General features: G+C 39.5%; 1 protein-coding gene across 4 annotated transcripts in view; it reads right to left on the reverse strand.

Moving 5' to 3' along the window:
- Nup58 (nucleoporin 58) overlaps positions 1-23,354 on the reverse strand; it is a 56,322-nt gene extending 32,968 nt beyond the window's left edge. For 2 of the 4 annotated variants that reach the window (XM_085698598.2, XM_048448010.3), the window contains exons 1-11: positions 23,096-23,353; positions 19,575-19,717; positions 15,579-15,728; positions 14,631-14,768; positions 13,472-13,582; positions 10,360-10,384; positions 9,060-9,125; positions 8,161-8,335; positions 4,579-4,658; positions 2,768-2,886; positions 2,294-2,376 (exon numbers count right to left, since the gene is read on the reverse strand). In XM_085698598.2, coding sequence (XP_085554724.2) covers positions 2,294-2,376; positions 2,768-2,886; positions 4,579-4,658; positions 8,161-8,335; positions 9,060-9,125; positions 10,360-10,384; positions 13,472-13,582; positions 14,631-14,768; positions 15,579-15,728; positions 19,575-19,717; positions 23,096-23,202 — 1,197 coding nt within the window. In that variant the 5' untranslated portion in view covers positions 23,203-23,353. Of the gene's footprint in view, positions 1-2,293; positions 2,377-2,767; positions 2,887-4,578; positions 4,659-8,160; positions 8,336-9,059; positions 9,126-10,359; positions 10,385-13,471; positions 13,583-14,630; positions 14,769-15,578; positions 15,729-19,574; positions 19,718-23,095 lie in introns of all 4 variants that reach the window. The other 2 variants (XM_048448020.3, XM_048448008.3) reach the window with 2 other exon arrangements.
- Between the last annotated feature and the right edge of the window lie 1,369 nt (positions 23,355-24,723).

The raw sequence follows: 24,723 nt of genomic DNA on the forward strand, positions 1-24,723 counted from the left end.
TGAGAGGACCTAGGCCATTATGAGTGGTGCTGTCCTGGGCCAGGAGATCCTGAGTTGTATGAGCCAGCAGGCTGAGCAAGCAATAAGAAGCAAGCCGGTAAGCAAGACTCCTGTATGGCTTCTGCTTCAGTTCTTATCCTGACTTCCCTAAGTAATGAGTATGACCTGAGATTTATAAGAGGAAATCAATCCTTTCCTCCCCAAGTTGCTTTTGGTTATAGTGTTTATCACCGCAATAGAAACTCTAACTAAGACACACACGAATCTGATCAGAGTAAAATCTTTAGTTCTTGGAAACAACTAGGGGAGCTGCAACAGGAGCTCTAGGCCTATTTATCAATATACAAGACACTGACTCAAATAGAAAACAGATTAAAGACAACAGACTATTCAAATATCTATTTAGGGCAATCTCAGCCTATTTTCTGGTCTCATTACTAAAAAGGTTATTTTTCAAACCAGAGGGGAGGAAGTCCATTGCAGACAACTTTGTGATGAGGCCTGGGGTCAAAGGTCTATAATACCAGATACTCTAGAGGATAAGCAGGATCTAACTAACTAAAGGCTTGCCTGGGATGCAGAGGGAGCTCAAGGCTGACTTGTGCAACTTATTAGTTCACAACCACTTATAACTCCAGTTCCAGGAGAGGGGGAAGTAATGCCTTTTTCCAGTCTCCATAGGTACTAGGCACACACATGGCACACACATATGCATGCAAACACTCATACACATAAAAATAAAATAACTTCTAAAAAATTTTTTAAAATAATCAAAGAAGCAAAAGCTCTGAGAGTGGCATATTATCAAACAATCAGGTTCTGGTGATGGCTGAGGTGAAGGAGAGAAACCTAGGCACCCATTACTATTTTGTTTGTTTTAGAAACATTCATAATAAACTAGTTTTAATATCAGCACATACCTCAACACAAAAACATTTTTATCAGTTTAAAATCTTAAAGCAACATTTGTTATAGTGATGAGATTTTAAAGAAAATCTTTTTTTAAAAATATTTATTTATTATGTATACAATATTCTGTCTGCAGGCCAGAAGAGGGCACCAGACCTCATTACAGATGGTTGTGAGCCACCATGTGGTTGCTGGGAATTGAACTCAGGACCTTTGGAAGAGCAGGCAATGCTCTTAACCTCTGAGCCATCTCTCCAGCCCTTTAAAGAAAATCTTATAATCTTCATTCAGAAATTAAATTTAAATTAAAAAGCTTTTGTTTCCAATCTGTTCACAAGTGCTAAAAACTTAAAATTGACCCATTTTAAAAGTTAACTTTTAAAAAAACTCCATTATCACAAAGCAAGCAGATATGAACATACTCAATAAAATGTCTATATAATTTACTTAGATTCAGGTTTAGCTTCTTTGAATTTTCAAGGTTTTTCTGTAGTATAGATAACTAAAAATTTACATTTGTTTAATTAGCTGCAATTAAGAAAAAGTGTACTTTATGTTTCACTTAAATTAAAAGAGAGCCATCTGTCTGGTCTGCATATAAATAAAATTTAAATCTAGCATTATTACATAAAGATCAAGATACTCAGTAAAAAAATTACTTCATTTACATTATTCAATATATGTTACTTAAACAAATATATTATTTGGTAAGAAGATTTCCTCTACTTAGAAGGAATTTTAAGCAAGTTTTCTTTAATTTTATGATAAATAAATATTAATAAAACACAATTAGAATAGGTCAGCATAAAAAAGAATTTGTCAGTATGGATGTTTGTTTTCTTTTTTTTTTTTAAATATTTATTTATTTATTATATATACAATAGTCTGTCTGTGTGTATGCCTGCAGGCCAGAAGAGGGCACCAGACCGCATTACAGATGGTTGTGAGCCACCATGTGGTTGCCGGGAATTGAACTCATGACCTTTGGAAGAGCAGGCAATGCTCTTAACCACTGAGCCATCTCTCCAGCCCTGGATGTTTGTTTTCTATAGTGTTATTTATACTGGGAAAGAGATGGAAACAATCTGAATGCTGGTTACACAGGCATCACACAAACACACAATCACCGTCTGTAAATTATCAAAAATAGTAATGAAAGAAAATGGGCATTGATATCAAAATTAGTCCCAAGGTCCTATTTTAAAGCTTTTTTCTTTTTAGTTTTTATTAATGAGTGTGTTTGGGTATGATCATGAGTTATAGTAGTGTTGGCCTTTTTACTTACACATCATTTGAGCTGCTCCTGAATAAGCATGGCAACATGTTACCAGATAAATATTGGCATCTACATATGCAGACAGGTGAACTGGCAACGAACACTTACCTTGACATTTTCATGAATAGACTGAAGTTGTGCAGCTAAAGCTACAAATGTTTGATAAATTTTCTGCATAGCCATTGATAAATCTATAAGAGAAAATTATGAAACAAATATGTAATAATTTTTATTTTATTTTTCTACTACTCAGTCCTAGTTTTGGAAAAGACTCTATCAATGTTCCTCTACAACTACAAAGACAGTAGGCTGACTGAGAGAAGGCCGTTTCCATCAGTGACCTGGACAGGAAAGGGACGTTCTAGACCACACCCCACGTCCTCCCACCCCCGTTACCACAGCAATGACTTTCAGTAAAAGCATTCTAAAGTTCCAGGAAACCAAGACTTACCTAGAAAATTTTCTGAAAGCAGCTTAGGACAAGCACTAGGAATTGTATGCATGTATGTCTACTATCCAAGTTTAACCACCCACCAGTTAACATAATGGTGCCCTCAAAAACTGCCATGGTAGGGATGTTACCTTGAGGGGTTATATGTGAATTGTTTGCTTGAGTGGCAAGATGATTTTCTAGTTCTTCAATCTGCTGCCTGTACTGCTGAAGCTGCACTTCAAACTGCTGAACCAAGACTCTGAAGTAGCTATAAAAAGTTAGAGCAAATATTTAAAACATTATTTCCTATATACTTAAAAAAATAAGTAGCAATTGTCCTCTTTTAAGTGGGGCTTTCAGTTTAGGATGAAGATATAACTCACAGATACCACTGAAGCAAGTTCCCAAGCACTAAATATTATTGATGTATCGCTACTCCAATCATGGAGGGCAAATTACACAAAGTGACTTCAGTCTTTAGAAACAGCAAAGTCATCCAACACAAGCTAGAACTTAACTATTACAGACAGGTAGAGATTAAGGAAACTACAAATAAATGCAATATAACCTACAACAGGAGCTTAGGTGGTTGAAAAGCACATTAATGGGGGAGAGGGGAATCAGTAAAATTCTAATAAGTTGTTTTAGTTACAAACGTTTTAAAGCTGGGTAGTGGTGGTGCACGCCTTTAATCCTAGCACTTGGGAGGCAGAGGCATATGGATCTCTAAATTAGAGGACAGCCTGGTCTACAGAGAGAGTTCCAGAACAGTCAGTGCTACACACAGAAACCCTTATCTCGGAAAAAACAAAAAACAAAAACAAACAAAAATATCATTTTATCAATGTTAGTTTTAAAGTTCTACAATATGTTAATATTGGTGACAATGAAATAAGGAATTTATGCAAATTCTTTGTACTACTATTTTTATAAGTTCTCTGAAAGTCTAAAGTTTAAAATTAAAGTGTGGCTATCACTAAATTTTACAATCAAGTACTTAACAGCTTTTAGAATAATAAAGGAAATTTGTATATTTTTTTTGGTAAAAAATAGGTAACAGATAGAAGGGCAGTTTAGTGATAAAGCACTTACTTGCCAGGGAAAGGAGGAGGAAAATGGGACAGAGGGGAGGGGAGAAGGAAAAAGAGGAAAAGGGGACGGGAGGAAAGAATGAAAGCTTTTGGCAACATGAACTCTATTGTTAATATGAAAAGGGCAAGATGAAATCATTGTGGATGTATGTCATGTTAATCTGAGTAAGATCAGTATCACAGTTATTGCCTCAACTTGGGTAACTGTAATGTAATATAAGCACTTATCCTTATTTTTTAGAAATTCACAGTTAAACATAAGAAGCTATTATGTTTGCAAATAATGCAAGGTGTTGGGGGAGGGATGTAAATATACAGAATATAAAAACAAAATACACAAGATAAATTTAGTAAGCTGAGAATTTGGATAAGGTACATAGAAAATTTCTGTTGTTGAAATTTTCTGCAATTCTAAAATAACTTTCTGGGAAAAGTAAAAAGTGGAAAAGTACAGGGGCAAGAATCACATGTACACACACGCGCGCACACACACACATACACACACACACACACACACACACACACACACACACACACACACTCTGGCCTGCTTCTGTGAACTCCAAGGTCATGAAGACTAGAAGTCACAGACTGAAAGATGAGGTGGCACAGGAGCAAAGCTGAGCATGCTGCCAGCAGACAGGAGCATATGGACTACTTCATGCTGCTATCTTATCAAATACGGCTGGAAATTCAGATCTTACTTAGCCATTCTTTTCAATGAGCCAGAAATAAACTAGCCTCTTGGGATAATTAGGAGAAATCAAAATAAAGATTCAAGTTAAGCCTTCTCAAAAAATTCTGTGTGTGATTACTGCTCTGCTTAAATGAAAAACTTTTGTTTAAAAAAAAATGACCCAGTAACTTACTCAGCAGGAGCTGTATTTTCATGTTGAAGTCCAGGAGGTGTTTTCTGGGTTCTTAAAGCTATTTCAGCATTCTTTAACTCCTAATACAGCAGAGATTTTTTTTAAACACACATAGGAAACAAACGAAAAAGCAAAGTAAGAGTTAGGCTGGCATACAAACACTTCTGAACTGAGATGTCAAGCAACTGAATAGACATGCTTTAAAAACAGAATAGAACAAGCCGCTTTACATGTTGCTGAAAACTCTTCTTAAACTTTCAATAAATTTTATGATAATCTTTTTGAAGAACTATGTATAAAATTCTGCAAACTGATAAAATGAATTCAACCACAGTAAAAGGAGCATGGTACTGTTTTAGAGCCTCCACGATGCAAATGTGGAAAGCACTATTTTAGGAAAGGCAAACAGGCAGAGCCAAGTAGAGGCGGGGCGGCATCAGCAGGGATTCTCATCCGGGTAGCCGACCACTATACATAAGACACTGCTCGAGGCTTTACTCGTGCCATCCCGCTTCTCGATAACCGAGTAACACAGTTGCTTCTCTTCTTAAATGAGGAAGTGGGTCTACACAGACTTCATTGCCTCATACAGGGTGTGGGAAGCCTGAGAGCAGAATACTGGTTCTCTCTTCCTCCTCACTGTCATCTGAACGCCTATCCCATGAGTCCTTAGGAGTAATATTCTGTTTAAACATTTTATACCCACACACTTGTCATTCCACTGCTTTCTTCTTTTCTTTGTCTTTTCCTTTTGTAGATTTTTTTTTCTGGTAGTTTTTCTATACAAAATTTCTTTGTGTAACAACCCTGGCCCTGGCTGTCCTGGAATTCCCCTCTATAGACTAGGCTGGCTGGAAACTTTCAGATATCCATCCACCTGTCTCTGTCTCCCAAGTGCTGGAATTAAAGGCTTATGCCATCACTACCTGGCTACTTATATCTTTTAACTTATTTTTTAACATAAGTACCTCAAATTTATGCTTCCAATAGTAACTTTTTTACCTTATTAAATTACCAAACTGTTAAGTCTAACTGGCTCTCTGTACCATTTTACTTTTTGATTTCCCTTTCTCTCTCTCTCTCTCTCTCTCACTTTTATTTTTATTTTTATTTTTTGGTTTTTCAAACCAGGTGTCTCTGTAGTTTTGAAGCCTGTAGACCAAGCCGGCCTTGAACTCAGAGTTCCACCTGTCTCTGAGTGGTGGGATTCAAGGTGTGCACCACCACCACCGACCTTTTTGTTTGTTTTTAAGACAATGCTCTAAACATGTAACCCAGACAAGCTTCATCTCATAACCCCCCGACTCGAGTTCCTGCATCACTAAGCCTGATACTGCCTTTACCCCTGGGCTCCTGCCACCACAGTGACTCTCACCCCTGCTCAGGAGAGCATGGCTCCAGACAGGCGCTCTGCAGCAATGAGCTGCAGCAGGTCTTCACACACCCATGTCACACTCCAGGCCATCGCCCCTTCTCTGTCCTGCACACAAGCCCTTGTAACACTTAAAACCTTCGAGATTCAAACATATCACACATGAGACTCAAGGTAAAAGTGTCGGTTTCAGCCCTTTGTGCCCTAACATATTAGGTTTCATTTATTTAAGCTTTGTTTGTTTGGATTTTGTTGTTGTTGTTTTAGCAGAATTAGTCATTTGGTCCCTAAAAAACATAGATTTTTAAAACAGAGTTTACTGAATGCTATAACAACTAAACCTAACAACACAGCTCCTAAAACCATCTGGCATCTCCTGCCATCAAGGAATACAACCTACTTCAACTCTTGAGTTACTCTGTCAAAAACAAGAATAAACAAAGTATTTATGAGTCTTTGTATCCATCAGATTTTGGTCTGTCACCCTTACTGAACAATTCCTTTATTTCCTAGAAGGGCTCTCTTTGAAGATTCCAGCATATACTGATGACCAGAGGAGACATCCAGCTTCATAGACTTAACAACCACTAGATTCTTGGATCTCTAGTAGGTAAACAGCCATTATTGGACAAGCTAGACCAGTTTGTAATAAATCCCCTTTCTTACTCTCTCTCTCTACATATATATTTATGGAACGAGTATATGTATGTGTGTGTGTGTGTCTGTGTGTATGTGTGTTTTATATTTCCTCTAGAAAACCTTGGCTAATACAGGTTGCCTTAGTTTGCTACCTCCATTATTGACTAATTAAAACTTTTTATAAACATATATAAACTCATGTATTTCACATACAATATTCAGTTTCATATGATTTTATGTTTAATCAATGCCTAAATATTCACTCATCTAAAGCATAATTAACATTGTTTTTCCTAAAAAGTACCTAATGGTAAAGGAAACGTGACTAAGAAAAACACGCAAAGGAATACTGCATTCATATTTAATGAAAAGACTAGGATATGGGGATCTGAGAACAGAAAACAAAGTTTTCCAATTCTTTTTAAACATCATAGTTTGTGTAGTCCTAGATGTCCTAGAACTCACTCTTGTAGACTAGGCTGGCCTCGAACTCAAAGATCTGCCCACCCCTGTCTCCCAAGTGCTGGGATTAGCCTGGCAGTGGTGGTGCACGCCTTTAATCCCAGCACATGGGAGGCAGAGGCAGGTGGATCTCTGTAGCTCGAGGCCAGCCTGGACTATAAGAGCTAGTTCCAGGACAGGCTCCAAAGCACAGAGAAACCCTGTCTCGAAAAAAATAAAGCAAACAAACCAAGTGCTGGGATTAAAGGCAAACGCGTCCACCGCCCAGCAAATATAATAGTTTAAAACAACTATTCTAATGACATTACTTAAAAGATTACAAAGTATTCTTTAATAAATGACTTAATGAGATATTACATAATCCACGTGAAAATTCTATCATTTCACTTCTGAAGAGCACAGCACTTGATAAGTCCACAATAAAAAGTCATCACACGAGACTTACCAAAACTCAGTCAAGACAACAGGAAAAGATGACTTTCTAATTACAATACTTAAAACACAAGTAAGTCATACATTATCACTGTTCTTCCATGGTGGAGATAAGAGCCACTTAACTGTATTATCTATATGATGCCACAGGTGGAAAAACTCGGTAGGCACAAGTAACAGATGGCATTAGTCTTACTGCTATTCTCACAGGAGAGTTTAACCATGGCTAGCAGATAACCACCAGCTAAGCTTATTATTAACAAGGCATGTCCTAGTTTCTAATCTAATAACTAACAGAAGAGAAAACATTTTCTGTCCAGTTATTTTCCTCCTTTGTCATATAATCTCAGCAAGAAGTTTCTATGAGAGCTCATAGTTAAGGCCAAGACTAGCAGGGAATGCTCCTCAGCCTCTTAACAAAGCTCTTTGTGTACCTAATTGAAATGGCTGTCATGAACACTAACCTACACAAAAAGAGTATAAGCTATTTAGGATATTGTTGCACATACATATCGAGCACATATATAACTTTAAAGGACAACTTAAAGTTTTACGAATGCTCTAGTTTTCTTATTAGTGTGTACATATCAAACTTTATAATTAAGTAAACTCTTATTTCAGGGGAAAAAAAAAATCAAACCAAATGCATACAGTAATATGGCTGATGACTGGCATACCTGAGCTGTTTCTAACTTCAGTTTGTCAATATTGAGGGTATTCCTCTGCAGCCCACTGGCAGCCAACGACAGAAGCTGCTTCAGAGCCTTGATATCTTCCTGGACTTTAAGCATCGCTTTGGAAGACATTCGACTAATTTCTTCTTGGACTTGTTTTTGTTCTTTGACAAATTTCCTAAAAGAACAAAAGAACAGAACAAGTGATAGGAGTGGGAATGGGGCTAGAGCTGAGGAAGGGAAGAAGATGGTATACATGGAGACAGCTCAGGCGGGAAGAGCAATATACTGTTCTCACACTCAGCCCACAACTAGTTCTAACTCCAGTCCAAGGTCCTCTTCTGACATACACAGCAGACATCAGGCACACACACAATGCACAGACATACAGACAGGCAAAATACTCATACATGTAAAGCAAATCTCCAGAAGAAAAGTTTAAGCAAAAAAATAAATAAAAATTAAAAGACACCAAAATTTAAAAAAGTTTTTTTCCCTAGAGAAAAAGTACACTTAAAATAAGTTGGTCAAAAGTCTAATGTTCAAAACTATAATTCGCACTTTTTAATAACGTTATACTTAAGTTATAATCCTTACTTTTCCACTTAAATTTTTTGTGTGTGTGCCTGCTAATTTTTACAAGCTTGACACAAACTAGAGACACTTTTAAAGAGAAGAGGAACCTCAATTAAGGAACTGCCTCCATTGGATTGTCCTGTAGACAAGTCTGTTGGGCTTTTCTCTCTCTCTCTGTCTATCTGTCTGTCTTCTCTCTCTCTCTCTCTCTCTCTCTCTCTCTCTCTCTCTCTCTCTCTCTCTCTCGATTAATGTGGGAAGGCCCAGCTCACAAAATATTTAGCACAAAGATATTTTTTATTTATTTATTTACACTTGGTACTTACTGGAGATTTTCAACATCCTGACAGATGACAGGAGGCAGATTCTCGTCTTTCAGTGCTTTACTATCCCTAAGAAAAAGTCACACCTACATTAATGCCATCCACAAATGCACCAATACTATGTAGATTCTAAGAACCGACAAATGAGTTGTATTTTCCTATATTAAGGAATGAAAATATAACAATGTTCTCTAATATTTTCTTTGATTTCAAAGTTTTTATAAAGAAAATAATTTTCCTGACTTGTAAATAATTTTATTAATTTATCAGACACCAACATTTCTTACTCAAGACTGGTGTCCATCATAAATATTCTTACAAGTATTTAAATAAATGCCTGAGAAAAATCAGAAAATACTAGACTGAATGAAGTGTTGAACTGTTTCTACTTATTCAAAGATTCTATGATTGATATTCAATTAAAACAATAGAAAGATATTAATTTAAAAAAACCTACAGCATTTTCCACAAGGTACTCAACATAGTTTAGTACTTTATAACCTTCTCGGAAATGGGAAAATACAGCCTACTTACGTAACTACAAATAACACAGAGAATAAAGGTTGGCACACTATCAGAAAGTCATTTTACAATTCAAAACTTTTAAAGCTTTGAATTTGGCGTTAGAGATAGATGTTCAACTTGTTAATCCATACAAATACCCCAAATCTGAAACACTTCTGGTGTCATGGATACTCGACCTTAACAGGTTAGAGCAATACACGTTTCTGAGAAGTGGACCTGATGTGCCCTCACAAATGGCTGACAGAACACAAGCCGGGCGGGTAATTGGCAGTAAAGAGATTCCCAGTGACTGGTGAGTAAGCAGTGATTATATTCCAAACATGCACACAACGCATATGGAAGGCATGATCTTGGCTGAAGACACGAGGGAGTAAAATGGTACTGGCATAGTAATTTGTAGCTGTAAAACCAATAGTGGAAGGGCTGCAGGAATAACTCAGTAGTAGAGCCCACACTAAGCAAGCACAAAGCCCTGGGCTCAATACTCAATACTGAGAAGGCTAAAACTAAAGTATGTGTATTATTTGGAAAATGTCAACTACCTCCCCCCCAAAAAAAACAAAAAAAACAAAACAAAAAAAAATACCAGCTTTATATTTCCTCAAAGATCTGACATTTCAGAGGTTTTCCCAAACATATATTTATCATTTTTGGCAGACACTAATCTTTGCCTTCTAAATGCACACTTTGTAATAATTTACTTCTATTAATACAATCTGCCAACAATTTAGTAAATAAAATGTAATTAAAATATTTTAAAGTCAAATTTTAAACTTACTCTGGCCTTGTTCCTGCTTTATCACCTAGATAAAAATGTAAAAATAGGTCATTTAGCAATACATTAACACATTCCAAGTTCTAAATAAACAGAAATTAAATAAAATACAAACACAAGTATTTTAACACCATGCAATGTGATTTTCCCTGTCCTAAACTTGGAGGAAGAACACAGCATGACGATGGTGACCTGACACCCAGCAAGCACATTACAGAGCTCAGCTGCTTCCACTTCCCTCAAGAAGAAACTTTTCAAAGAAGTTCCCTGCATGGACAGTTTTTAATGTCTCTGTCTATCAGTTTAACTCTAGACACTTAAATACCACCATCACCAGTATCGATGCCCTAAAGCCTCCAACCTAACAATCAATAAAACATTCTGTCAGTCCTTTAAGACAACCGTGCACGTGTACATTTTCATCTGCCCTAAGCACAGAATGCATCTCACTCTCAACAATGGGCATCATACTTAAATGCCAATCTACCTTTCTCTTGCAGCAGTAATGAGGGAAACACTTTTTCAAATGATCTTTATATAAACACGTTTTCTACATTAGAGAACTGCTCACGCCTGTGATCCATACATTTTCTCTGAAGCACTGCTCCTACTGTCAAGCTAGTCCATACTAAGCGTATTTTTGTTTCAGACATCACATTTCATTCATCTGTTTCTAAAATTGGATCTATAAGACACACACTGATTTCAGGGATTAGTCCTCTACTTTGTAATGTCACTTATCTTCACATAGAGACGAGTTCTGACTTAGTTCTTCCACATGACTGCTCATGTTTATTTTCCCATAAAAACATGGATTAGGTCATCATTATCTTTTACAGCTAAACGTTTCTGAATTTGGAACCTTCCTTTCCTATAAATGATGTCTAATATTTGATGAGACAAGATAATAAAAGCAAGGATTTAAAATTTTTTTTTAACCCAAATGGCACATTTTCTTGAAACTGATGTACTATGGTGGTCTGAATCAAGATGTCCTCCATCATCTAGGGAATTTGAAGACTCGGATTCCAGCTTGTGGTACTTTTTAGGTAGGATTAGGATACATGGCCTTGCTGGAGAGGTGTGTCACCAGGAGCAGGCTCAGCTTTCAAAAGCCACACGCCATTCCCAGTTTGTTCTCCCCACTTCTTGTTTGCTGTTCCTGATGTGGGCTCCCAAGTGCCACTCCAGCTGCCTGCCACCGACCATCTCTGCTCTGAGATCATGCACTGCACTATTACCCTCTGGAACTAAAGCCAAATAAACTCTTCTAGATGCTGCCTTGGGCACAGTGTTATAGCACAGCAATGGGATAGAAATTAATAAAGTACTCCTTCTTTTATACTTTACTTGAGCTATAATTCTCTATATACAACATGCAAAAAGGGCTACATTTCATAGGCCCTATCCGTCCACCCACTCTGCCTCAGTAAATACACTTACAAACATTCCTATGCCTACTCTTGCATTCTCTGCCTTGCTACTTTTCATGCAGTCAAATGTTCTTCATCCTTCTACCCTCCACTTCCCCCTTTTATTTTTCCACACACATATATCACTAAACTTGCTTTATTTCCTCACTCCCCATCTCTTGTCCCGATGGTCCCTTTTTTCCCCTCAAACATTTCCCACTCCTGCTTCCATGGCATATACATTTGATTATTTTTTTTTTTAGACCTTAGTCCTCTTCTCCTTTCATGACCACTACCCCAACACGAGACGGGAAGCAGGAGGGAGGGAATCAAGGGATATTTGGGTTATCTGTTTAACACAATCTCCAGGATCACCTAATTTTACTCTAGTATCATCATTTCCTTCTTCTTTACAACTGAACCCAGCTGCACTGTGAATATGCCACCTTTTCTTTTTATCCATTCATCTGCTGATGAACTATCTAAGCTGGTTCCATCTCTTGACTATAATGAACAGTAAGAAATGTTCTGAAATCTTAAAACAAATCATCAAAACCCTCCAGTTTAATTACAAAACTCAATTTGTTATAAAAAGTCATTAATAACTTCTGACATGATGCCTGTGCCTATATTGTCCTCTGTTAATTCTTCAGAAGGGCAAAGTCTTAATCCATGTTGCCTCTTCTTTATTTCCTACTATTCTTCCTCCATCTGGCTAAATCCCATGGATATAAGCCCAGAGCTAACTGCTATAGCTACTAGATAAAAAGAGACACCTGGGGCTGGAGACACAATCAATGGTATCTTAGTTAGGCTTCTACTGTTGTGATTTAAAAAAAAAAAAAAAAACCTGACCAAATCAACAATGGGGGCAACAATGGGAGGAAAGGGTTTATTTTATTTTAGAGATCCCAGGACTACCAGCCTAGTACACAGTAAGCTGGGCCCTCCTGTATCAACCAACAATCAAAAAAATGCCTAACAGCCTTGCCCATGGCCAATCTAAGGGGGTCATTTTCTCAACTGACAAAACCAACCAGCACAAGTGGACTACGATCATGTACTGCTCTCACACAGAACTCAGTTAGGTTACTAGAGCCCGTGTCAGTGGTTCCAGCTCCAGGGGATCTGATTCTTTTTCTGAACTCTGTGAGCCTTTACATCCTCCAATACACATATATACACATAAGAGAAAGGGGACTACTCCTAACAGACAATCCCAACTAAGGGAAATGGAAGGCGGTACATGTGACCATGGGTACTTATTCTCCCATCATCTTTGTTCTACTCCAGCGCAGACACAGGATAACAGCAGGACAATGGGGATCAGGAAAGAAAGGAAATAAAGATGTACATTTCTCTTACTCTTCTCTTGAGTTTAAAAAAAAAAATCCGACTAAAATTGTTGACATAAGTATTTCCAATGTTAGCTGAGTAAGAGTAGATTACAAAACACACTGATCATGATCTTTAATTATAAATAAGCACTGACATTCGCGTTACTGTAGCTATGTAAGACATATACACATGCGAATTTAAACTACTCACAAAAGCCAGTACTTTATGCTCAATAAAATATTGATGATAATATAAACAAATTTAAAGGTACTAATGGCTATACAGCTAGTGATCTTTCAGGCAGGAAACTGAGGAAGCGTCTTCACAGTGCTGTCATTACAGGAAACTGGAGTAACATCACTCACTCTTTTTATCTGAGGAGGTGCTAAAATCTATACCACCAAGGCCTTCGTTGCCTGCAGTTGAAACAGGTGCCGCAGTTCCCAAAGATAAGCTTAAAGCATTCTGTCCGAGGCCTGTAAATGAACCAAATACCATATATCAACTTTCCTGACTTTAAAAGAATCCCCTCTTACTGACCAAAGACTTAAAACTTTATGATACAAATTTTCTTACTATCTGTTTTAGGAAAATAACATGAAACAACTCTGTAGCAAAGGATTTGGGTAAATATTGATAATCTCATATATAACAATACATTTAGTTTGGAAGTTGAGGATCTTTCATTATCAAAGGGCCCAACTATATCTAATTTGATATAGGTAATTTTTATTTATCTTTTTCTACAAAATTTGTTTTCCATGATATATTTTCAGGTTTTTGTAATTAAAAATAAATATAAACCTTTTCTAATTGGTGAACCGTTAACCAGAAACTCCTGAAATTACATTCCTATGTGAAATTATTACACAATGGGGGGCTGGAGAGATGGCTCAGCGGTTGGGAACATTGCCTGCTCTTCCAAAGGTCCTGAGTTCAATTCCCAGCAACCACATGGTGGCTCACAACCATCTGTAATGAGTTCTGGTGCCCTCTTCTGGCCTGCAGGCATACACACAGACAGAATGTTGCGTACATAATAAATAAATAAATTTAAAAAAAAAAAAAGAAATTATTACACAATGTCTTCAAGTAACAGGAAAGCTTTACTTACTCTCAAAAACGCCCTCTTGACTTTCAGAAAGAAAACCACACTTAAAAGCCAGGCTTACCTGGCTATACCACATGAAGTGAGGATATAAGCCTCCCTTCTAACTCCATCTAGGCAAATTTCACCACTGAGCCACATCCCCTGCCCAAGACGACTTAGTTGACATTCATTTAAAAGACAAATTTCTGTGGAAGATTTCTGAATATTTCCTTAAATAGGCTCACTGGGGACAAAGGACAACTATTCGAAAACATGGCTAAGATGTTCCCTTACATAGAAAAACCATTATTTTAGTTTTCATACTTAAGGAAAAAATAGATATTTTTTTTTAAAGTGTTCTTTTTAACAAGCTAAAATAAAGCAAATTTAAATACAAGTATTTACTATTTTGGAAAAAAAATACAATCAATTACCCGATGTTCCTGTGTTTGCACTCTGGAAAAGTGAGCCTCCCAAACCAGCTAAGGCTCCCCCTAAAGAAAGCCCTGTTGATGCTGTTGTAGTTGTGGCTGGTGTTGTTCCCAAGTTATTTAGAGTAAATCCTGTGGATGCTGAGAATAAAAGAGAGAGAAATAAGCCTTCATATAGAAATAGCAATTAACACCACAGAAAAATAATCCATTCTCAAAAACAGAATCCCATTGACACAGCTGAATCTTTGGGGAAACCACTTGCTCAAGAAAGCTTTGGAAATACTCAGAATAAAGAGGAATGGTAGCTTCAAGGCAGAACCCTGCCCTCTGTCCCTTAACTCAACAAAATAGCTTTAAGCACTAATACTGTGGATCCAGTCACTGATTCTAGACGACAATAGTTTATAATCCCAGCCTTTAAAATTCTGCCTTTAAAAGCAAATGAATCCTGAACCAGGTGAGTTTCCAAATGTCTTTATACTTCCTGCCATAAACAATCTCTTGAAAACAAAGATAAAAACATTTCTGCATTTCACCCCTCTGATCCTCTTTACTCTGAGTAGAGGCCATATGTCAAGACGGCCACGACTGTTTTAATGGCCAATGCTAACTTTAGTCCACATAAAGTCTTATTACATAGGCAAATCTTGCCTTGAACTCCACATCCTACTGAAGCATCCTCCCAAATTATTAGGTGTGGACCACTAAACCTGGCTCTAAAAAGTCAATAGTTCAGTAAGACAATATTGCTAACTAATTCAATTAAAAAATTCCCAAAGAATACTTGTTTTAAAATTTTTTTATGCTTGTACAACGAACACTTTACCCACTGAATCATCTCCCCCGCCTGATATTATGTTTAATATAAATGGTTACTGATGTTCTCTAACTGGATAACATTTTAATGTAACTTTCTTCTAATTCAACTTTCTTCCCATTCTGTCTCACCTGCTGGAGTGGATGTCAGAGCAGATGAAAGAGTGAGCCCACTAGCTGAGGTAGAAGTGCCAGGCAGGGTAAATGGTGTGGCAGATGCTGCAGGTTTACTGAATCCTAAACTGAAGCCTGTTGTAGATGCAGATGTAGTAGCTGGTGTTCCTGTTTTAAAAACAAACAAAACAAAATCTCATTTTACCTCAACCAAACAGATATTATGCTGGCTTTAATTAGTATCCTTATGCCTGTGATCCTTTTCTCTATCATAAGTAGGATAAAAGGATTTTAGGTATGAAACAAAAGACTTAAGTTGGGACTAAATCATGCTGAATATAAAAAAAGATGGCCCTTTGGAAAAGAAATGCAAAATGAGTGTGGTGACACACACCTTTGATCCTAACACTCTGAAGGCAGAGGCAGGCAGATCTCTTGTGAGTTCTAGACCAGCCTGGTCTACAGAGTGGGTTCCAGGATAGCCTGAGAGACAAAGGGAGACCCTATCTAAAAAATAAACAAACAAAAACAAAGAAAAAGAAACACTCACCTATAATAGCACTTATCCCCTTCACTCTCCTTGCTCTCAACAAAGAGTAGTTTATCCTGTCCCGGGCTACACAAGCACCATTCTATACTCCCGAAAATCCTCTTCTTCCTGGACCCCACTTCTGTCAACACCAAGCTTCTTCCTATTCTGCCTTTCCCGTCTGTGCCTGTAGATCTCTTTCCGCCACACAGGCCTAAGTATAATCCCAGGTTCTGTTGCTGCTTCCTCCGCTGCTGTCTCCACTGTCATCATTCCAACTACAGGTACATGAATCTAGCCCTAACCACCACCAGCTTTTTTGTTTTACTGGCAGGATCTCACTAAGTAGCCTAGGCTAGCCTTGAACTCACAATGCTGATGGTTTAGCCTCTCATATGTCACCATACTCAGCTATGAGTCTAAATTTGTCTACCTGAATCCCCACCGGCTGGAGGACCTAAAGTCCCTTTGACTCATGCATTTCACCACAACAAAACCTTACCAAATTCTTCACCTCAGTCAATTCAATCACTCAAGGCAAATATCTTGATACTTTTTCCTACTTGTGCACTGCTTTAATTCCAAATCTTATTAATAATTCTATTTCAAAAATATTGCTGGATTACTGGCACCTGCCATCTCCAACAACAATCTCTTAACCTGTCAGTCTCTTCCAATCTCTCATCTACTCTTAGTATTTTCTCAGTCACTTTAACGACATCTTGGTGTTGGCATTAACTTTTCTTTAGGAGGCATGAGCTAGTGTCTATTCATCCCACATGAAAAACAAACAAACAAACAAACAAAAGAAATCATTGGTCAACAATGAGTTTAGTTGGGGAGACCCAAAGAAGCATGAGTGGTTGATGGCTTAGCTATAGAAGCACTGGCAACTAGAACACTGGAAAAACAGTTTCTCTGCCCACAGCATTTACAAACTGCTTGTATACACTTGCCTTTGCAAGCAACCCAGTGTAAGTGAGCATCCCCTCCCCAAGAGGGAATGATAGTAAGTCCAATCTTATGAGCCCAGGTGGTTGACCACAATTAACCTCATTTTAAAACAGCAAAACTAAGAGGACAGTGCTCTACAACATCTGGTAACTCTGTCCACCTTAAGGATACCATGAGCTCTCAAGCATGTCTAAAAGTCAAAAGGCCTGGCAAAAACACTGCTCATTCTTCTGTGGTCTTAACCAGATCTTCACATATCAATTATTCCTTCCATTTCCACCTCTGAATCCTAAACTCCAAGAACAATATTTTTTACTTTCCCTTAGGTCATTTTATGATTTTGACTTTGTATTTTTATCTGCTCTGTGTAAAATATTTCCCAACTCCAGATAAGCCTTCTCTCCTCTGTCTTCCACGCTGCCATCCCTGTCCATTAGTACTGTATCAGACACAAGAACATGTCCCTCCAGATCAGAGCTCACAAACGCCTCGTCCCCTGCACTAGTGGTTTTGACACAATCATCGTCTTAGTACCATGTTCGCCACTGTAAATTCAAGTTACTACTGAATGTCCAAGGCATAATGTATATGCAGGCTACACAGTTCAGAAGCACTAACAGCTCAAATAATATTAAATAAAGAAATGCAACCCATATTTGAGCTTCTCCTAGAGTTACTGACATAAGTCAGAAACCATGCTTCTGGGTAGCCCTCAGGACAACTGGGAGCTCATCACCAGGCACAGTGCTTTACTATTATGTGAGGATGGGCTGTACAAGAACAAGGTCTACCGTTTGCCCTCACAGCCAATGTTGACAAAACTATTAGTTAACTGGTAAACAGCAGGAAAGTCTGCCAACGATGACCTTAATCTTACACAAGACTTTTAACACACACGCAGTATCTCTCTCTCTCGAGACAGTCCTGCTAGCTGTCCCAGGCCAGCCTAGAAGTCACTGAATAGCCCACACTGGTATTCAATCTGTGATCTTCCTGAGTGTTTGGACTACAGACACACACCACAATGGGCTTCAACCCCTTCACTCTTTCCATTTTGTGGCCACCCATTATCTGCTGCTACCCAGGCTGGAGACAGGCTGACACTCCAGTTGTTCCCGTTCCCTTAAGCTTATCACTAAAAAACTACTATGTCTTCAAGGTGGAAGAGAATCCAAAATTTTATTAATATATAGTTTTTCATTTTGACAGCAGCAAAGATTAAGCCTCCCACACACACATGCAGACGGGCAAGTGCTCTTTCACTGAGCTAAGTCCCAAGTCCGATAACTCTGTAATATTATAAATAACAAAAAGCTTTGCTCCAAGATATAATAGGACAGTTAACAACTCAAAGCTTTTCAGAGATGCAACCAAAGCTTAATCCTAATCCTCTCACCTAGTCTGGTACTTTTCCCACTAAAGTCATATACCTGGAAATGTAGTGTGACATAAACCTCCACATCAAAAGCCATCTATGCTCAAAATACCCTGTAACTGAAAAAGGCATGATATAGAAGCATTGTTTTTTTTATATACTCAAATACTGAAAAGGTTCTGAAAAACAATTATGTGGGATCCAGAAAAAGTTCTTTATAATTATTTTCCTTGCTCCTACTCTAAAATACTAGATGAGAAGAGAAAAGTTATTCAATTCATTAGAAAACTAGAGTTTAATCTCTTCTCAAAAATTCTTACCCAGAATTAATTTTATGGTTGTAGCTGTTACTCCCAGAAACAAACACAGATAAAATTGAATGACCAATGACGATAGCTTCCTTCTAGACTCCACCTTCAGAAACTAACATGCTTCTAATAAGACCAATATGTGTATTCTAGCAACAAACACAAGCATTTCTTCTAGGGCAATGGTTCTGATAAAACAAACTGTGTATAATTTGATTAAAAAGAGAATAAAACGCAAACAAGCATTAGTTATAACAGAGTTAAGGGCAGGTGCGGAGGGTATGGTGGGAGTGCTGTTCCGAGCGGAACCCTGGACCGGAGAACTAGCCATCGAGATCACTGGTTGGTATTCCTGCTGTTATCTCATTTCAGGGGCTGCCTGTGAAATGTGCACCACACACTGAACAGCAATGAGAGGCTACACCTGAAACCCAGAGGTTCTGGAGAGGTAAATAAGGAAACAGGTATCTGAAGCATCTAGTACTAAAGCTCTGAAGTACTAGAAACAAAGGCTATCACTCAAATGTGTACCAGAAATTTCCAAAAACTATACTTTTTTCTGCTAGAACAACTGATTTAATATCAAAATTTAAAACAAATAGGTAAAAGTGCCTTAAGCAATTTTTACTAAAGAAGAAAAACATACTGCATTATATAATCTACTACAAAAATCATCCTGATTCACACTTACTACTTTCAAGTGCTTGTCTGGAGGTGCTCCTTCACCCAATCCTCCAAATCTTTCCTTCTTTTTAGAGTTCTACAATCAGTGACAGCCTCTTAAAGAGAGGTGGAAACCAGGGAAAAAATACCTCATTTACCCTGGAGAACAAGACTATCCACCTTACCTGAACTTGTTCCTCCTAGAGTGAAGCCAGTGGAAGGCTTAGCTCCAAAGAGTCCTGTTCCAAAACCACTGGTAGAAGCAGATGTAGATGCTGGGGTGGCAGAGCTTCCGAGAGTTCCAAAGTTGAGTCCCACAGAAGGTGTGCTTGTTTATAAAAAAACAAAACAAAAAGTCTATAAAGGCTAGTATTTACTTTGGGAAAATAAAAAACTGCTTAGGATTGTTTTTTCTCGTAATATCTAAGATCCAAAAGATATTAAAAGGAATACTCCTAACAAGTCCAAAAGATATTAAAAGGAATACTCCTAACAAGTTCAAATACCTCCCTTTTCTCCTTAAAAACAAGCCAAATGTAAAGTTAATCTTACATAATACAATATGGAAACACACCTGAACCTGTTAGTTCTTTAGGAGCCTAAAGCAAAGGAATCCCAACTTCACAGCTGGACTACAGAGTGAGTACAGGGTCAGTCCGGGCAACTTAACGAGACCACGTCTTAAGATTTAAAAAGAAAACTGTGTGGCTTGAGGTACAGCGCAGCAGTAAGCACGTGCTTTGCACGTGACCCTTCCACCTCACTACTACAGAAACAGCGGGAAGACAGAATCTTCAGCAATGAGGACTGGATTGTAAGACAATCAGTAGCAGGGTCACAAACGTGGTTCTGAAGTTTTTAATCTGAACCCTAGAATACTTGAAATAGCCAAAAATGACTGTTTTTCCTTTGAACTACCTGAGTACAGTTCACACTTAAGTACAACAGTTCAACAGCTGCTCACATAGCTGTCGTGAGAGCACACATGTGGAAAGACACACATTCCAATATTCTAGGTCTCTCCACTGCTACCCCATCACTGCTATAGTACCATGCCCTCTGTCAAGACTGTATTCACAGAAACTACAGACTTCTGGAAATCTGAATAAAGAACAGCTGGTAAAAACAGGGAATGGGAAGTTCAAAGCTTCGTGATTGTTCACAGCAGCCTCAGAGGCCCACGTTTGCTATCTATGGGGAGAGGGGTTATGAAAATAAAAAGTTTCAACAATCTGACACCTCAAAAATCATGTAGGAAATTAATAGATTATATGTAACACATAAAACACAATCAGAAATGTTATATAGTGATATTTCATTTGCATTTTAATAAATAAAGCTTGTCTGAAGTTCAGAGAGTAAACCAGTCATACAGATCAGGCAGTGGTGGCACACACCTTTAATCCCAGTAGCCACACTAGTTAGTCATAGAGGCTGGGCGATGGTGGTACATGTCTTTAATCCCAGCACTAAAGAGGAATGAATATAAGACGGGAAAAGACAGGTCTCAGCTCAGTCTCATTCTGAAGATTTGTGGAGGCAGGACCGCCATTTCGGTTTGAGGTAGAGAAGGTAAGAGACAGCGGCTGTCTGCTTTGCTTTTCTGATCTTCAAGTTGAACCCCAATACCTGTCTCTGGGTTTTTATTTATTCATGCTACAATCTTACTACTCATGTTATATATTCATCACTTCCGATTCTGCCCTTTCAGAAAACCAAAATCATGCCAGGCATGCTAACAAGCCTGCAATCCCAGTTATTCAGGAAGCTGAGACATAAGAATTACAAGTTTGAGGCTAGCCTAAGCAACTTAGAGAGTCTCAAAAGTTGCCAAATCAAGGCCTACCTGAGCTACAGAGTGATTTCAAGGTCAACCTGGACAACTGAGATTACCATGAAATAAAAAAGGGTGTTGGGGATACAGTTCAGTAATGGAGCACCTGGGTAACACCTTCAGCTGAATGCAGCAGAATACTTGTTTGAAAATCCCAAAGAGAGGCAGGGCATGGCTCAGGAGTGGAGGCTCACCTACCGAGCACAAAGCCTCAGGTGCAACCCCCAAGACAGCTCCTACTAAACAAACATACATTGGCTAGCTAAATTAAGACAATCACAGTCCTGGTCAGAATATTACTCCAAGTTACTGAAGTCCAGAAACCATCAATCCCAGTCAGTTGAGTCATTCAGCTTTCAGTACACTTTTAGGAACCCAAGCAGGAAAGCTGCAATTCTAGCAGTAGGAATGTGCATGTTCAATAGGGGGCTGAAGTAGCAGATGAAGCCTAATGAGTGGTTCGCGGTGACAAAGGAGCTTCCTGAAGAGCTGGAACTCAGAACGAGTTCAATAGCAGGAGCACTCCATTGTGTTGGTCATCCACTGGCTCGAAACCAGTATTTGTAAAACACACAATTGACTACAATTAAAACCAAGTAGAACTAGAGAGATGGGTCAGTTGGGTCAGTGTAAAAAAGCAAGGGAAAGGGCTTCTTGTCTCAGCACCCACATGAGATGACTTAAAACAGCCTCTGATCTGTAGCATGCACATTCTGTCGCACACACACACACACACACACACATACACACTCTTTAAATTTAAAACGTGGGAGCTCAATAGTGGGCCTTAACTCCAGGCCTGGGGAGACTCTGACACCCTCTTCTGGCCTCTGAGGGCAATGTACACGCATGGTGTACAGAAGCAGGCAAAACACACACACACACACACACACACACACAACAAAAACAATAAGAACTAAGTGAGATACACCATTAAAACGACAAACCTAAAGCCAATTAATCAAACAAAAAAAGTGAAAGTTTAAAAAAATATATATATAACATACAGTGGCTTGTGTTCGGACAGCATAGGTAGTACAAGAAAGCATATCTGATACTACTGTTATTTTTGATCTGCTGTATCTAATATAGGATGGGGAAAAATTAGCTTTCTTGGGATATTAAATTCCTAGCCATTTTAGTCTATATCTGCATTATTGTTAAGCTTCAGGAAATACCCTGTCCTTCGAGTACACAGCTCCTGATTTTATGAACTCTTTACAAAAGACTTGCATTTTAACCTTTATTGAAACAGCCGTCTGAAATCCCTAACTATGCATCTGTCACTTAACCTGAATATATTACACAAACTGATGAATGTACTACTTAAGCTTGTAGTGAAAGGAAGCAATAATGTTGATGGTTATAATATAATACAAAATTCTTTAGGATGTTAAGCATACGGTACAAAATTACTACTAATAAGCGCTATAAAGGCTTAAAAAGATGGGATTGGTTCCTCTGTGGCACAAAGACTAGAGTATCTCGTGAAACAAAAATAAACACAAATTCAAAATGCACCGTAATCGTAAACACTGTAATGAAATCTGAACTATCAAGGGGAAATGTTTACTTAGCCCCTCCTATTTTTCTACTCCGAAAAGTCAGCAACAAGTTGTCACTCATTCGACACCCATTTCACTCCTGAGACCGAGGTGTCGCGAAGGCGTAGGCGCGATGGCAGGCCGCCTCCCGCAGTCGGGCCTCCGCGCGGCTGGGGACCGCAGAGCTCTGGCAGCACAGGTCCCCAAACCCGCGGTCGCCGGTCCGCTGCGGGGTTGGCAGGGCAGCCAGGCAGCCTGGAGGCAGACCTCGACAAGCCGAGCCACGCGGGGAAGCCCCAGGCCATTGAAGACTTGTTAACACGGTTACCTAGACGTGCCGGTCCCAAAGGAGAACCCGCTGCCCGTGCCGGTCCCTCCAGGGGCCACGGTAGTGGAGCCCAGCGCCCCGGACCCAAAGGAGAAACCCGTGGACATGGCGGCCCTGGGCGCGACGCCGTCAACAACGGTGAAGAGACCTGGGACGCGTCTGCACCCTCACAGCCGCACCAGAACCTGCAGCATCGCTGTGGCCCAGCAGGGACCGAGCGGGAAGTTCAACCCCTGCAGATGCGCTGCGAGACCGGAGGAGGCGGAGCCACACGCGCGCCGCCGTCCGCGCGCGCCGAAAGAAACGGAAGCGCACCCGCCGCGCAAGGAATCCTGGGACCGGATTGGAGGTGGTGCTAGCGTCAGGCAGCAGCCTGGCTGGGCGCCCCGCCTACTCTCTTAAAGAGATAAACACCGGGAGCGAGATTCTCGCGGTAGTTTGTGCCTTACTTCCTGAATAAAGACCACCAAGGGCTGTTTCTTTCCGGCCTTCTGCCCAAAACCAGGCGAAAAACCGCAGAAGTGGAAAGGACCTTGGTGATCACCTCATATTCCTTCAAGGGGGCATCTGGGTTTCGTTGGGTGTCGCTGCACCCCATATAAAAGGGTGTCTACTTTCTGATGGTCCGGAAGTCCGCGGGTTTTAATTCACACACGCTTCCGGCCAGATTCTCTCCTGATGCTCCCAACTAGGCGCACGGTGAGCCTCCGGAGGGGCTCTGGAGCAACGCAGCACTCCCTGTCTCCGCTGCCACTCAGTGGGTGTGGCGTTTGCCATTCTTGGGGACCTTCTCTGGTGGCTGCTTCGTGTCCGCATGCTTTCTCCACACCTTGGGCTATTTACTAGAGGAACTGCAAAGTGAAAAATACAACGATAGAAACGTACGATCTACGAGATAGAATGTTCGGGGACCTGGTGTAACGTGAGCACTAAGAAAAGCGTCCTAGGTGGTCTGAAGGTGCCGCCATCATGATGTGGCTCTTAGCTGTCCGTCAGAAGTTGGCATATTGTTCCTGCAAATGCTTTGTACCAGCAGAGTCACGTTCAGTGAAGTTGATCCCATCATCCCATCCTCAGGTGCTCTGAACCAAAGCTCACAGGCCTCTAGAAATAGCACTCAGTGCCCTCTATATGACAGATTTTTGGAACTTCCTTTCTCACAACTCATCCATAATTCAGCACTTCTTTTGTGTTAACCTTGGGCATTGCGACCTGCAGTGGACTGAATTAGGGCACCGTCCAAAACCATAGTATTGTCCTATCCTCTCCCCCAAATAATTATTGTAAGGGTATTGGCAAAGGACACACCAAAACCAAGATCTCAGCACCAACATTTATTTGTCCCAGAGGACAGGAAACAAGAGACAAAGACAGAATATAGAGGACAAGGAAAAAGGCATAAGGGAGAGGGGCAGGAATATCTGTCCCGGAGTGGACACTAGCTCTGGACAGAGAGGAGACAGCATGGCTCATAGAAAAATGTCGGTTTATAAAGGTAGAAGGGGAAACACCGAGTTAGGATGAGCTATTTAATTTTAACTGGGCATATTAGTTAGATGAGCCAAAAGGGGCTTTGATTGCTGGACTTCAGTACTTTGATAACTAGACCTTGGTGGTCAGCCTTAGGA

This window comes from Myodes glareolus, chromosome 12, assembly GCF_982192425.1.
Source record: "Myodes glareolus chromosome 12, mMyoGla1.1, whole genome shotgun sequence".
NCBI classification, from domain to species: Eukaryota; Metazoa; Chordata; class Mammalia; order Rodentia; family Cricetidae; genus Myodes; species Myodes glareolus.